This window comes from Pinus tabuliformis, chromosome 1_1 (assembly GCF_031772625.1).
Source record: "Pinus tabuliformis cultivar Carrire ecotype Pingquan chromosome 1_1, CPIR1, whole genome shotgun sequence".
In the NCBI taxonomy this organism is placed as follows: domain Eukaryota; kingdom Viridiplantae; phylum Streptophyta; class Pinopsida; order Pinales; family Pinaceae; genus Pinus; species Pinus tabuliformis.
In genome coordinates, this window is record NC_142297.1 from 408464817 (window position 1) to 408481952 (window position 17136).

The following is a 17136-nucleotide window of genomic DNA, read 5'->3' on the forward strand; positions in this document are numbered from 1 at the left end:
GGCAATAATGTGGCTGGGAGCCAGGGCTAACCGCACACCCCTACTACTGCAACCCTCATCTGTGTATGTCGTTGGTCATGTGGGATGTGATAAGACCAGGATCAGGGCCAAGCCCCTGACCTGTCTGCCAAAGCTCTTCGCTGGTGGTCCCGTGGTATGTTATGTGACACGGGGTTGGGGCTAACGACCCAACTTCTTCTCCAAAATGTCAAACCATAACACTTAAAATATAATCGACAACAATTATATAACAAGAAACATTATGGTGGCTTAGTAGTAAGTTGTTGGACTGTTGCACAGGAGGTCAAAGGGTCGAAACCCAACGAGGCCAGTCAACCCTTATAAACTATTGCGCGGGAGGTCAAAGGGTCGAAACCCAATGAGGTCAGTCGACCCTTATAAAATTTTAACCAATCATAGAGGGCCATGTGGTGCCCTCTCATTCGACCACTTCAAACCCTTCAACTAATAAAATCATTCCCTCGCAACATGTACAGTGTTTCCACCTTTCATCACAGGATTGGCCCATCTTACACCATACCCTAAACATCAAGCTGATGACATCAGTTGTACAGATTGTCCAATTAACAATCCAGTCAAACCTATTATTTTACATTTTAGTTATTGGGCCAAAAGTTCATAATGCCATAACTTCTTCATATGATGTCGAATTGAGGCTATTCAAGTAGCGTTGGAATCAAGACAATGAACACTACGATCTGGAGCTAGTTAGGGAGTTTCCGAGAACTTTCATTTTTGAGCCTATTTTTGATCTCCAAATGATACCTCCCCACTAGGAACTTTTGGACCTCCAAAAGTCTATCTTCACTCAACAAATAAGTGAGGAAACAACTGATTTAATTTAACAATCTCAATCCTTCTTGCTCTGCTCGAATTGGTTTCTTTGAGCCTCATTCAAGGTACTCCACATTCCCTCTGCATTAAGTCCTTATCCTCATGGCAAATATTGTGGTTTGTTACAATTCTCTTAAACATACAGGAACAAAATTTTCATTAGATGGAATCTGAACATTATATTCAATACCATATTTATTTGGTTGAGACAATATTCACCTTTAAGTGTTTTGATCATTGAAAATATACTAGATCTTCCACCTGAAAATCATAACCAACTTAATGCTTGCCATGCATTGATTTACACTTTTCTTTGTTGTCCTCAAGCTGCACTTATACTCTTTGATGCACTGGCTGAATTTTTCCAATGGCATGCTTAGCTTTGTCAACATTGCTATGGTCATCTTCTGCACAATATTTACCAAAGATAAAATTCAAAAACAAGCTTCACATCGAAATACTTATATATGTGAGTGCTTGACACATTTGTAGACATGCTGGATGAAATTCAAATGCTCATCCCAAAAGTCCCATAAAAATTGACTTAACAAAAAGATAAAATAACATAACATGCCCAAGAAAGTATTGTTTCACATAAGTGATTTGTACATTACATCACTTTAAAAAGTACCCAAATGGTAATATACAACAAGTAATTACAACTTTACAAAGTAAGCTAACTGTACAAAATATTCTACCCATTCTTTGCCTAACCAGGCTTATGGGTTATCTTTCTACACCTGCTCTGCTTCAAAGGTTGCTTCAGGAACTACATCAATTTCCACTTTGCTACTTATCACTTCTCTTGCAGTGGATTGCATGAACTCTTTGTCCTTCTTGGGACGAAATTTCAGATGGACTTTCCAACAATTTTCAATATTGTGCCCATCCATGCTACAATGGGTATAAAATGCTTACGCTTGCCCATCAACAAGGAGGCCGTCATACTTGGGAGAGGTTCCTCATATATTGTCCCAAGTATTTGATTTATTTTTTTAACCATTGCCTTACGTTACTCACAATCAAACACAAAATGGTTAGATGCATCACAAAATGTACAAGGCAACATTTGCCATAAATTATCAAAGACACAAACATTTCTAGAATCCCCATATTTCTTATACTTGTCTTTTGGGATGTGAATTTAACGAGGAGAACTAGACTTAGCATGTCATATGGAACATTCATCTCTCTGCGAAGACAATTTTTCACTATCACTACCATCATGTTGTGTTGTATCATCACTTAGTAGGATCTCATTTGGCATGAAATCCATACTTGGAGATTTCTTTGCCTCAACAATTTTGGAGCAGCCTCTAATTTGTTCATGGCCATAACTCAATCCTTCATACCATTTTCGTTCCTTCAATTCGATAGGATTAGTGATGCCTTGGCAATTGACTCTAAGGTCTCTTCCATCATAACTCATTTGAGTTAAAAGCTTCCTACCAATACCCATGGTATTCTTTTCAAAAGTTACAAAAGATGCGTTATCAATATTAAGTAAATGAGTAGGACTAGAAATCCTAATTACCTCCTTTGCAAGGATAATTTTAGGGGCGAATGTTCGCCCTTTGGCGAAATAAAGGGGTTTTAAATTTTTAGTGGGCGAATATTTTTTATCATAGTACATTTTTACAAATCACCTCAAATAGCCCACCTTATTTTAAGGGAGAGGGTAAAAAAGGTAAATTTAGCCCTTGAAATTAGGACTTACAACCTTCCATTCGCCCATTTTCAAGAATAGGTTTTATTTAAGTGAATCCATTCGCCCATTTTCAAGAATAGGTTTTATTTAAGTGAATCCTATGGGCCAAATACCATATTTATAAAAGAGGTATGGTAAATTAATAAAAATATAAATAAATCAGAGCTATGGTAAATAAATAAAACATTTTTTATATTTACTCCATAAGTCACCTTATATACATGTAAGGGTGTAAATAAATAAAAATATAAGTAAAGTGGAGGTATGGTAAATAAATAAAACGTCTTTTTATACTTACTCAAAAGGTATGGTAAATAAATAAAAATATAAATAAACTAGACGTATCGTAAATAAATAAAACCTCTTTTTATATTTAGTCCATAACCCTCGTTCTATTTATGAAGGCTCAAGAAAGAGGTTTTATTTAAGTGAATCCTATGGGCCAAATACCATATTTGTAAAATAGGTATGGTAAATTAATAAAAATATAAATAAACGAGAGGTATGGTAAACAAATAAAACATTTTTTTATATTTACTCCATAAGTCACCTTATATTTATGAACACTCAAAAAATGGGTTATATTTAGGTGAAACCTATGGCCAAAATACTATGGGACAAATACCATGGACTAGATTGTTATTAATACCATGCAAAAAACCATTATTAACCCTAATATTAGAATTAATAAAAATAAAAATGGCACATGGTATTGACCCATGGTATTCACCAAAATGGACCCATGGTATTCACCTGGAATGTAGCCTATTTAAATGGGGGAATTAAACCAGCATGTAGCTTATGCTAAGATTCACTAGGACTTTACAAAGTTTTATAATTTAGTGAAAGAATCGCCAAGTTCTTACAAGATTTTATAATTGAGTAAAATATTCGCCATGCCTGGTGAGAGATTCGCCAAAAAATTATATATACATATTATATTATTGATGAAATCGCCTTTCATTTTTCCTATATACCATGGAGATTCACCCATTTATTATATTTATAAATTTAGGGGTAAAATTTTCCCTGCTCCTTTGACCAACCACCCATATTTTTTGTTTCATAAGTTGATGAAGAAGTGGATGATGTCTCTAGCCAACCACTTTTACCAACTTGCACATGGGGAGAATATTTTAGATGGTGGAAAAAATCACAAGTATCATTTTCGTTATAGGATCCATATCTTGTGTACTAACCATGCCCACAAATTGTTTTGATCTTTGAGGCACTCGTTGCTTCTTCCGGGATGTAACACTCACCAGTGTGTTCCTCAGCTATATGTTGCAACTTTTAGCACATTTTTCTTTTCTACTCCTATGCAACTTCAATAAATCTCCTTAGCTCGACATTCTCCATTCGAAGAGATATATTAATCTCTTCCAACACTTAGAGTCTTTCATACTTTAGTTTCTTGCCCATACTTGCATTCTTGTCAGAACCCACTTTGATATGACGTGATTTTAAAAGCGAAGAAAAACTTTGATCATCCTTTGACACTTTCCAAGCCTGATAAACTTGGTTCTTTAAATGTAAAATTAGTTTCAAAACCTATTCAAAGATGATTAATTAAGTTTTCCTGTGAACTTAAAAGTGAAAAAAATTCATATGCAACCTATATGATAAACATGAAGAGAAGAAACAAACCAATGATAACATGGTTCACCCCTCTTGAGCTAAGTCTCCAAGCCCTCCTTCAATGGCTAGGCCACTATATTGATTTCAACAGCAAATGATCACATTACAACTTGTTGACTATGGAGTGGCTTGTTTCTCCTACAAAGAAACATTCTCCTACAAATAATTCTCACTAAAAAATATGACTCTCTATAGTAAGTCATGAATATGTTAACATAAAAAGTACTCTCTCACAATAGGTCCTTGTACTCCACCTAAAATAAAAAAGCATAAACATACTCTGAATTCACAATGAAGTGTTGAAAAAGGCTTCTCTCATAAGCACATTGATAAAACACTAAAATTATCTGCTCTACTAAATTAACAGCTGCTCAAGATGAAATTGGAAGGTTGGAAAACCACTAACTAGGCTCTTTTCATGCTCAAATATTCCTCCATCTTGCTTCAAAACTCTATCTTCCTATAGCACGAAAGGACTTAACTCTAAAAAAATCCTGTCATACAATGCTTAAATCAGAAAACTGAGGATGCAATTTAGTTTAGGACACTCAAAAACCCCTATCTAGGCTATTCTTAAGTTCAAAAAGGTTAAAAATTGAGTAAGATATGCTTCTTGGAACCAAGCTCTGTTATTTGTCCTACAAATTGGAAAAACCTGCTAACTTTTCTACGAATTCTGCCCTTACACAGTCCACCGAGTGACATTTTCACCTGGGACGAGTGAGATTCTTACCACAAAAGGTGAAATTTCTGACTTAGTTAAAATGCGCCATAACCCCTAAGCGTCGAGTTAGAGTCATGTGGAGCACCATGTGGCTAGGGGCTAGGACTAACCACCTGCCCCTACTGACTATGCCCTTTGCTTCGAAGGTTCTAGTCGTGTGTGTGTTAATATGGTCAGGGCCAAGATAACTTCCTGCCCCTGCTGAGTCTACTTCGTCGGTGGTCTCGTGGGCAAAAATGTGGCCAGGGGTCGAGGCTAATCGTCTGGCCCCATCGCAGGAGCCCTCATCGATTTACATTGTTGGTCACATGGGTTGTGATAAGACCAGGGTTGAGGCCTAGTCCCTGCCCTCTCCACCAAAGTTCTCTGTCGGTGGTGTTGTGGTATGTTACCAAACGCAGAACCATAGCACTTCAAATATAATCGACAACCGTTATATAACAAGAAACATTCTCGTGGCTTGGCGGTAATTCGTTGGACCATTGCGCGGGAGGTCGAGGAGTCAAACCTTGCCGAGGCTGGTCAGCCCTTATAAAATTTGGACCAATCACAGAGGGCCACGTGGCGCCCTCTCATTAGGCCACTTCAAACTTTTCAACCAATAAAATTGCATCATCCCAACCTATACAGTGTTGCCACATGTCAGCACTGGATTGGCCCATTTCAGTCCATACCCTGCACCGTAAGCTGATGAAACAAGCTATACAGACTACCTAGTCAGCAACCCAGTCAACCCTGTTGTTTAACTTTTAACTATTAGGCCAAAACTTTAGAACACCATAACTTCTTCATACAACGTCATATTGAGGCAATTCAAGCAGTATTAGATTCAGGAAAATGAACACTACGATTTTGCGCCATTTTCCGAAGATTTTGAACACTTTCATTTTTGTAGCCTAATTTTATTTCTATATCAAAGGTTACACTATGGACTTGGGTCAGTGGTAGAGTGATGGGCCAGCAGAGGAGACTCAAACAATCTTAGAGAGTTTTGAAACAACTAAGGAGAAAGAATGAAAGGGCAGGCATTGCAAAAGAATATGAAATGTTTCTCGTCATTAAGCCCATGTGTAATGAAGATATGAATCAGCCAAAAGAAGATGAATAAATCAGTTCAATATTGAAGCGATTAATGCCAGTTCTGCGGTTTTTTCCAAGTAAGTATTTTAAGCTTTGAGCTATTAAAATGGAGGGACTCCTTGGTTTAATAAATTTATGTATAGTTGTTCAAGAAAATTCTATAAATCCCCAAGATATGAGTAGAGGTGTAGTAGCATTGCTTCTCATTATATAAGCTTTGATACCATATTAGAGGTGAACCCTTAATAAAAAAATTTGACGATTTCATTCCACACATTGGAATTTATACATGAAGTGAGTTGTTGAAACTACAACGAGTTCATTGACGGTCATTTATTTTCTACCTAAACTTCCCGACTATTAAGTTATCGACTAACACCGACAATCTAGAATTTGTACTTGTAGTGATTATTTCTAACATGATGAGTTTCCATGGTTAAGAATCAATCATGATAAGCATCAAGACCCGTACTTGATGATACATTTCACATCGTCAAAATTAAATCAAATAAAAAAAGTTAACTAAATTATAACTTTATTTTAAATTATTATTATTATTAGATAAAATAATAATATATAAGTTGAACTTGTAGACATTTCAAAATTCTTCATTCTGAACATTCACCTCCACATTACAATGGAGATTCTTACATGTAAAAGGTTTTGTTACAATATCATGGGCCAATGTCATGTTTTATCAATATCATATATATATATATATATATATATATATATATATATATATATATATCTTTTTATAATTAATACTATTAATAATAATTTAAAACAAAGCTATAATTCAGGGTTTTTTTAATCTTAACAAAGTGAGATGCATCATTAAGTAAGTGCTTTGAATTTATATTTATATACATTTACCAACTATTTAATTTATATGGTTGCACTACTTATTACATTGGAATATGCATGTATTTGTGAAAAATAAATTAATTATAAAATCATGATAATTTATTTATAATATCGTCTAACTATTCCAAATTTTGTTTTTTTATTTTATCCAAATGTAATTTTCTTTGATGCTTCTCATGAATTTATATTTATATACATTTACCAACTATTTAATTTATATGGTTGCACTACTTATTACATTGGAATATGCATGTATTTGTGAAAAATAAATAAATTATAAAATCATGATAATTTATTTATAATATCGTCTAACTATTCCAAATTTGTTTTTTTTTTTTATCCAATTGTAATTTTCTTTGATGCTTCTCATGAATTTATATTTATATACATTTACCAACTATTTAATTTATATGGTTGCACTACTTATTACATTGGAATATGCATGTATTTGTGAAAAATAAATTAATTATAAAATCATGATAATTTATTTATAATATCGTCTAACTATTCCAAATTTTGTTTTTTTTTTTATCTAATTGTAATTTTTTTGTTTATTGGTTTAAAAAACAATTTTATTAACACATAAATTCAACCCCTGAAACACCCCCAAAACTTAACACAATTAGATTAACTCTGGTTATGTTGCAACTCTGTATGTAAATAAAAGAGCAAACTAACTCAAACTAACTTAAGACATCTACCAATTTCTTCGTAAGCATTTAGAGGATGGCAACATATATATCCCGCCAATATCTAAGACTCGTAATCACCTCAACCGCTAAGAGTACGTTGTAAAATGCATCAAAACCGTTGCGTCCAACGCGTCGTGGAACCCATCCTTCTAGGGAACTCTAAGTCATGGGAATGGAAACACTCGACGTTAGGTCCACTTTGTTGGCTATGTGAGCCGGTGATCTCTAAACATTTATGTTTTTCACTCGCAAATAAAAATATATTTTAAAATTCAATAATCATAAAAGATGTATTCATGTTTTATGTATGCTTATTTTGGAATAGGAGTTTCATAATTTTAATTTTAGATAAATGTTGAAAATTTTTTATTTCAATTTAAGGTCGATAAGGATTTGTTGATTCTTTTTATTTTTATTTTTTTAATTAAATATTTAGATTGATTCTCAAGGAAATATGATATGTTTAGCATATGTTTCGTCTCAACCATTAAAGTGTTTTACAGAGTTTGTTAGGTTGCATTGACTTTAAATAAATTTAAAATATAAGGTCTGCCCCACATAGTTCCCCGCTCACCAATTTTTTAGGGATTTGAGATTATTCGAATTCTAATAATTTCTTTCATGATAAGTTCATCATTATTATTTATAGCATTGATTTATATATAAACAAATTGTATTTTAAAAAATGGTCCATTACTTTAAAGAAAATTAAAAATTAGATTTGTGTTAGGTCCCTGTCCCGCCCACCAATTTCCTAGGGATTTGATATTATTACAATTCTAATAAGTTCCTCCATGATAAATTCTTTATTATTATTTATAACATTCATTTATATATAAACGAATTATATTTAGCAAAATGGTCCATTTTACAATAAGATGTCTAATTCCTTTTTTTCCTCAAGTTAAAGTTGACCCATAACCTTTTTATACATGGTTAATCAGGTAAATATGTGCATTGGTAAGGTATTCTTCCTGTTGATAAGCATTCAGACTAAGCATATGCTGAGCATATTCCCTTGAGTCAATTAAAAAAATAAAAAATAAAAAGTCAACAAATATTCATCCACCTTAAGTTGAAAAAAAGAAGCCTTTCCATTTAATTATCAATAATTATTAAATAGATGGTAAAGATTTAATAACCATAGAATATTTTAGAGTATTCCTAATAATATGCACAAATTAAAGATTTATTTCTAAAGTAGTTAATTTTTTTTCCCTTTTAATTAAATTCATTAATTAACAAAAAAATCACATAAGCAAGTATGAGATGAAATAAATTATGATTTTTTGGGTATTTGGTATTGATAAACCATTATATTGGCACTACTCTAGTTACATGATTTTAAAAATCTATATAATTTAAATTATATTAATTATTTTTTTCATTAATAATAATTAATGTTACTTTAACAAAGTTATAATTTGATTAATTGTTATGATTTTTTAATATTAACAAATTGAAATATATAATAAAGTAAGTGTTTTGATGTTTATTATGAATGGATGTCTATTGACATTTACCAATAAATTAATTTATATATTTGAGCTAATTTAATTATCAATAATTATTATAATATTTAAAAAAATTATCTTTAAAATAATGATTCAATTTTTTTAATTAAATATAATAATTAAAAATAAAATTATATAGACAAATTTCATTCAAAATCAATTATAATTTTTTTTTTAAAGATATATTGTATTGATGACCATAATCTTATAAGAAATCATCTTTTTTTAAAATATATTATATTGATGAGCACAATCTTATAAAAAATCATTTTTAGAGATTAAAAATTTCATAAAATGTAAAAATATATATTTATAATTAACACGTTACAAGTTTTTAAATATATATAACTTATATTAAAATGTATATATATTTAACCTATAAATTATTTTTTAATAAGTTTTTAAATATATATAACTTATATTAAAATGTATATTTATTTAACCTATAAATTATTTTTTAATAAATTTTTAAATATATATAAATTATATTAAAATGTATATATATTTAACCTATAAATGATTTTTTAATAAAATTTTCGGAATTTACGGATTATCCGGAAAAGGACCGTGCAAAAAACGTTGGGAAGACCGCGGGAATCCCCAATGACGTAAGTGGTGATGCAAGTAGCACCCACTTAAACCAGTGAAAATCAATACTTATATCAAATTGGAACCGGTTATTTTGATACTGTATCTGTCCGCAACCAAGATAATTCCAATGCTGAATACAGATTCAATGGATTGCAACCAGAGATCAAGCTGTTCTTATGGGTATGCTTAAGCCCTGCACATCCTCAAAGAGGAAACTATATTTGACCCTGAAACTCATCAACAGAAGCCGCGCTACGAATCCCACTCCATTGAAATATGGAAAGAGGATCCGATAAAAATTACAGGAAGAGACGGTTTCGAGATGAAGACATATGGTGGGTGAGACCTCCACCTGCAACTCTCCCTCTTCGTTTTATCTCTTTCAGTTTGTTGGAATGAGTGGTATATCAGAAATTATCGTTTTAGGATTTTTTAGTTAGTTGGAATAACCTTCTTTTTGGGGCAATCTTTAATGGTTTGTGCAGCATCTTTCCGTGAAGGGAATTAGCCATATGTATGAGAATAAAATCAATCATTCAAATGAGCGAGAAAAACTTGTCTATAATGGCTCAATACTAATTTGTGAATATTTTCTTTTCCCTGTCAGGGAGAAGACTGATATCTTAGTTTTTCAGTGTTCACATTTATCCCAATATTTATACAAAAAGAACTCGAAGGATTCAAAGACTGATATCTTAAGTGTTCACATTTATCTCAATATTTATACAGAGATAACTCTATGAACTGAAGATGACAATATAAAATATAAACTGTCCTAAATATTAGCCTTGCCTTGTATCTGAACATTTGATAATTTTAAAATAATCCCTCATATATTCACTTGCCTTTATTTTCGTTGATTATAATTCCTTTAATTTTTTTTTCCTCAACTAAAGTGGGTAATTTTTTAGATTAATCTGGGGAAGCTCAAGATCAATTTTCATCACTATTTTATAATACTAAAATTATATTTAACAACCTTCAAACTAGATATACCAGATCTTATTATTTAAAAAAACCTCGGACTCTGGAAAATGAGAAATCTACTCCATAGTTTTCTTAAGCCTTTCTAAAATTGGAAAAAAAAAGGCGTGATTCTCTCTCTGTCTCTGTTGTACTAAGTTTTATTTATTATATGCTTTAGTGTCTCTGTTGTACTAAGTTTTATTTATTATATGCTTTAGTGTGGAGTAATTTTTGGTAACCGAGTGTTTTCGTACGAAACGAACATCATGTTGTTCTCTTTCGTCATTTTCCTTTTCTCATAGGCTTACATTCTTCTGCATAATTCATCCAATGACATTATTACTATGATTATGAATCGTCGTTATATAATGGCTCAAGTTGCTTTTGTCTTTTTTCGAATACGAAAAAAAAATTATTGTTCAATTGTAATATTATTGTTTATAGGTGTGATCTTATTTTTTATGGAAAAAAAAAATTATTGTTCAATTGTAATATTATTGTTCATAGGTGTGATTTTATTAGTGTCTGCCTGGGATTCTTAGCAATCGATTGTGCGTTGACCGTGTATTAATCTCTTGTTTGACCAAAAAATATCGTTGTGTATCACAATTTTAACCAAAGTTTTCATATTAGAAAATAATAGAAAATTGATTATGTAATTTTTGATTGGACAACAAAGTTGGGGGTCTTATTGCGGGCTTCGCAGCTTTCAAGACATTATGTTCCGGGTAAAAATAAGATATCCAAAGTTTTAAGAGATGAAAAGTTTTTGTTATTCAAAGTTTTCTCATACTGCCGAGGTGAAAATTTTATCAAAAACACAACTTAGTTTGTCCTAAGTTTTTGGTACCTGTTCTCCGTGTCCTGCATGTAGTGTCGTGCATCCTGTGTGTCCTGCATGCAGTGTGGTGCATCCTGCAAGTGCCAGCTGTTTGCATATGCAGAGGCGTCCACGGTGGTCTACAAATGCCTTGTCGGGAATAAGTTCAGAGTAGAGAGTGTCCAGCAAATAATTCTCCAGAGTAAATTAGAGTGCGATTCGCTCATTCAACTCCTCCGCCGAGTGCTGTACCTTTCTCTGCAACCTGGTTATGGTTTGACATACTCTTCCTTCTGCTCAAGTTTTCGGGGGTATTTCTCGTCATGCGACTTCACCCATGGAGGTTTCATGTAGTCTTCCTTCTGCTCAAGTTTTCTGGGGTCTTTCCCGTCATGCGACTTTTCCCATGTAATTTACTTCATTCTTCCCTTGATTTTCTAAGGTTAACCTTTACCTTTCCATGACAGGGTTTCCAGAGTGCTGAGCGAAAGGCGAAGGGTTTCCATAGCAAGGGTGCCCCTTGACTAGCTTCGGCACTTCTGTTTTGGTACTTGTGTAAACTCCAGGGTTCTTAATTTTTGCTTGGTTGTTAACTGTAGCAGGCGCCATGGCTTCATTTTTAATGTTCTCTATTTTTTTTTGGTAACATGAACTGAGACTCCTAATTAAATTTTGGAGACAGTTCTTCTGTGAAGAAACCAGTTCTAGGTCTTATTTTGTTTAGTTCAAGGTCTTATTTTGTTTTTCCATGCAACAACACTTTTCTGGGTATGCAAATTGAAAATATTATTTTATTCCTGTATATTTGTATAAGCACTCTTGTTTTTTTCGATTTTTACTGTGAATATTTGTGATTTCTTCGTAATAATATATGCATAGTTGTGTTTAAACTATTTAGGAGTCATTGCTTCAATTCTTTGCATTCTAGGTTCCTTGTGTTTAAACTATTTAGGAGTCATTGCTTCAATTCTTTGCATTCCAGGTTCCTTCAGTTAGGATGATCGTGCAGAGCCGAAGGTATTCAATCGAAACTGTTAACTTACCTGAGTTATTTTATAGACTTTCAATTACTGTATGAGTTTGCATTGTATAAATTTTACCACCAGTTTAATGGTTTACTGTATAGTCTAGTACTGAGCACGTAGGTTTGTTGTCTTTAGTGATTTGTAGAGTTTTTGCTTGTTAACGCATTTGTCAGATCCTTCTAGTGAAATAATAAAAATAACAAAAATAACAAATAGGAAAAACAACTTGAGCAATAATAAAATTAAAATTAAAATTAGTGTTTTCTTTTATTACAATTCGTTCCTTCAATTCTTTGCATTCCGTGTTCCTTCAATTAGGACAGACATGCACTATTAGCTTACCTGAGTTATTTTATAGATCAAAAGTTCATTATTTCAATGTAATATAAAAACAAAAGTTCATTATTTCAATATTTAATAGAAATATTTATATTAAAATTTATTATTTCAATATTTAATAGAAATATTTATATTAAAATTCAATATTATAAAGTACAAAATTTCATTATTTCACTATTTAATAGAATTATTTATATTAAAGTTCAATATTATAAAGTTTTAAAGTTTTTGATAAATTTAAATGTTTAGAATTAAATTTATTATTTTAATATAATTTTTAAAATAATTATGTAAAGTAATAGTCTTTTAATAATTGAGATTGTATAATTTTTAAAATAATTATTTTAAAAAAAAGTAATAGTCTTTTAATAACTGAGATTGTATAAGAAATAAAATGGAAATATATAAGAATTATAATTATTAAATTAAACCTTAATTTTAACTTTATAATTAATGAAAAATCACCTTCCCTACTATTTCATTAGACACAATTAAACACAAAGATCATATTGTCAACCTTGAAAATAATATTATATTACTAAATAAATAATTCGTAAGGAAAATAATGTGAATTCTATCACTGGTACAAGTGTTTTTAAATATTATGAAATAAATAATTCATAAAGAAAATAATGTCAATTTTATCTATTGTACGAGTGTTTCTAAATATTAATATAAATAGAATTAATGTGGTTGTGAATTCTATGCATGGAACGCAGAGATTATATTACTCATAAGGAAAATAATGTGATTTCTATCCGTGATATGAGCTTTTTTAAATCTTAAATAAATTGATGCGTCAGTCAAGATAGATGGGTTTGCGTTCAAAGTGTTGATGTGATAATGGTACCATGCATTCAACCATTGATAAACAATTGACACCCGCAGCCTCCTTTACAGCACAATGAAGGACTATTCAATGGTGGATCCACTTGTTGGGATTCATAGATGATGAGTCAACGGTCGAGAGGAGTTCACAGTGGCTCAAAAGGAAACTGCCTCTACCACCCATGCCCTTCTTGCGCTCATTCGACTCCTCCACTGAGCGCTATGCCTTTGTCTGAAACCTGGTTAGGGTTTGACATACTCTTTCTTTTTCTTAGGTTTTCTGGGGTCTTTTTGTCATGCGAATTTTCCCATGGAGGTTTCATGTAGACTTCCTTCTACTTGAGTTTTCTGGGGGGTTTTTCTCGTCATCCAATTTACTTCATTCCTCCCTCGATTTTCCAGGGTTGAACTTTACCTTTCCATGCCAAGTATTCCAGAGCGTTGAGCGAAAGGAAGAGGGTTTCCACAAGCAAGGGTGCCTCTTGGCTGGCTTTGACACTCTAGGTTTGGTACTTGTGTGAACTCCATGGTTCTTAATTTTCACTTGGTTCTTAACGGAAGCACGGCTACAGGTGCCATGGCTTCATTTTTAATGTTCTGTATTTTTTTTAAAACATGATCTGAGACCCCTAATTACATTTGGAAACGAATCTTTTGTGAAGAAATCGGTTCTGGGTCTTATTTTGTTTTTCCGTGTTGAAACACTTTTCTCGGTATGCAAAGTGAAAATATTATTCGATTTTTTGTAGAGAATGTTTATGATTTCTTCTTAAGAATATATGCATAGTTGTGTTTGAACTGTTTAGGAGTCATTGCTTCAATTATTTGCATTCTTGGTTCCTTCAATTAGGATATTTGCATTCTTGGTTCCTTCAGTTAGGATGACCATGCAGAGTCGAAGGTATTCGACCGATATTGTTAGCTTACCTGAGTTATTTTATAGAATTTCGATTACTGTAAGAGTTTGTATTGTATAAATTTTATCACCAGTTTAATGGTTTACTATATAGTTTAGTACCGAGCACATAGGTTTGTTGCCTTTAGTGATTTGTCGAGTTTTTTCTTGTTAACTCGTTTCTCGGCTCCTTCTAGTGAAATAATAAAAATAAAAAATAGTCGGCTCCTTCTAGTGAAATAATAAAAATAAAAAATAGGCAAAAGAGCTTCAGCAAGTTAAAATAATAAAATTAAAATTAAAATTAGTGTTTTATTTATTACAAGTTGTTCCTTTAATTCTTTGCATTCTGGGTTCCTTTGAGTGAGAGCTAGAAGCCCTCTAGTGAGAGCCTAAGTCAAGCGTTATGGTGGATGCACACTTATACGACGAATAAGAATGGACATTATCATTTCATTATGGTTTCATTATTTGTGTGGTGTTATGATTTATAAATGTCTGAAAATACCATAAGCTAGGTTTTATGTTTCTCAAAGTTCGAAAGGAAAAAATAAAATATAATTTTTTTACTAATTCCTTTTTACATTTTTTTCATTATCAAAATCTATTATTATTGTAATAAATATTTCCATAAAGAAATTATATTGACATAATATGTGTGCTGTTATGATTTAATTTTTTTATAAAAATATCATATTAATCTTTATGTTTCTCAAAGCTCCAAATGAAGTTTTAATACTTTTATAAAGGTATTATAGGAAATTAAAGGTAATTTTTTTTAATAAATCAATTTTATTTGATTTAAATTAAATTAGACATTATGAGTGACACTGTAAAATCATTTCCCCAATTATTGGATAGTTTAATATGGGCGTAGATTCATATTCAAAATGTGAATATATAAATGCTTAATGGTATGGTTTAATGTCCAACGTGAGAAAACATTAAATTGGAGGTGGTTACATGTACCCCAAATTTCTGGAATCTTCCCTCCATTCATAGACAACTGACACTTGGAGCCTCCTTTACCATGGGATCAACGACTCTTCAATGGTGGATGCGGTTCTTGGGACCCGTAGATGATAGACGACTTACGAAACTTGGGAACAAATCGACGATGCAATGGACTTCAAGGTGGGTGAAAGGTAACTGCCTCTACCTCCCGCGCCCTTCTATCGCTCATCTGACTCCTCCTTCAAGTGTTATGCCTCTCTATGCAACCTGGTTAGGGTTTCACGTACTCTTCCTTCAACCGACGTTTTCTGGGGGTCTTTCTCGTCATGCGACTTCGCCCATGAACTAGCTACTCATCAGGGTCCACTTTCTTGACACCATGCATCATGCTAAGTTGAATCTTTGCCAACTTTCTAAGGTTTTCATGATTTCTTTTAAAGATTTTCTCCCGCTCTTCATAAATTCACTTGCCTCGACAAATCTAACAATCCATTTCGGCATGCAGGTACTTGGCCCTTTTCCTCGTGCGAAACAGATATCCCGCTGAGTTCCTTCAAACCTCTGGCACTCGTCTTAGGTAAGCATTACTTTATTTTTTTTTGTATATAATCTGCAAAAATCTGGGACTGGAGAAAGGGTATCTGAAAGAAGCCATAGCAGGGGGCAATTGCGACAGCAAAGCCCCTTTCTTTGGCATAAAAATGGCTCACTACCCGCCATGCCCAAGGGCAGAACTTGTCGATGGAGTGCGCCCCCACTTGGACGCTGGCGGAGTCATTCTGCTACTGCAAGATGATGAAGTGGCCGTCCTTCAAGCTCTGAAGGACGGCACTTGGTTCGACGTCGAACCCATTCGACACGCAATCGTTATCGACATTGGTGATCAGCTGGAGGTATATAAATTGTATATATTCAAATATCAAATGTTTTTTCGGTGTATATATAACTTATCTAATTACTAATGACGGGGTTTGCGCGTGAATACAATTCAGGTGATGACCAATGGGAAATGCAAGAGCATGTGGCATCGCGTGCTTTCTAAGAAGGACGCGAATCGAATGTCAGTCGTAGCGTTTTATAACCCATCGACCAATGCGGAGGTGTTTCCAGCTCCACAGCTGATCATGAAGGCGACAAAGCAGAATGGCAATGAAAATGACACTAATAATATGAATGCCCAAAGTGGCTATAGTTATCCAAAGTTCGTCTCAAAAGATTATATGAAAGTCTATGGCTATAGTTATCCAAAGTTCGTCTCAAAAGATTATATGAAGGTCTATGGTGAGCAGAAGTTTCTCGAGAGAGAGCCGCGATTCGAGGCTATGAGAGCACTCTGTTCCCTGAAGTAATTTTCTTGAGGAGATACTAGCTCCCAGCAATGCTTCACTTTCAACTGGTTTTGGTTATAAACTTATGTTCAATAAAGAATTAGAATTAGATTAATCTATATAGGAAATAGAGCTCTTCCCTGTGTATTTTTTTATCGAGGTCCATCGCAATATTTTATGCATGGAACAGAATTAGAATACGATACAGCAGGTTGGATGTTTTCCAAGTGGTTATCACTCTTTTGGAATATCCACTCCCCAGTAAACGCGATAAACTTTATTCGTGCAGGCTATATTCATATCGAAGGTACT

General features: G+C 32.9%; 1 protein-coding gene and 1 pseudogene across 1 annotated transcript; both read left to right on the forward strand.

Moving 5' to 3' along the window:
* Positions 1-17136, forward strand: part of LOC149213414 (toll/interleukin-1 receptor-like protein) — a 172795-nt pseudogene that overhangs the window by 105953 nt on the left and 49706 nt on the right.
* On the forward strand, positions 15573-16931 carry LOC149213415 (1-aminocyclopropane-1-carboxylate oxidase-like). The gene is made up of 4 exons (XM_089393114.1): positions 15573-15687; positions 16079-16389; positions 16489-16697; positions 16737-16931. The coding sequence occupies exons 1-4, from the start codon at positions 15573-15575 to the stop codon at positions 16843-16845; spliced, it is 744 nt and encodes a 247-aa protein (XP_089249240.1). The 3' UTR covers positions 16846-16931.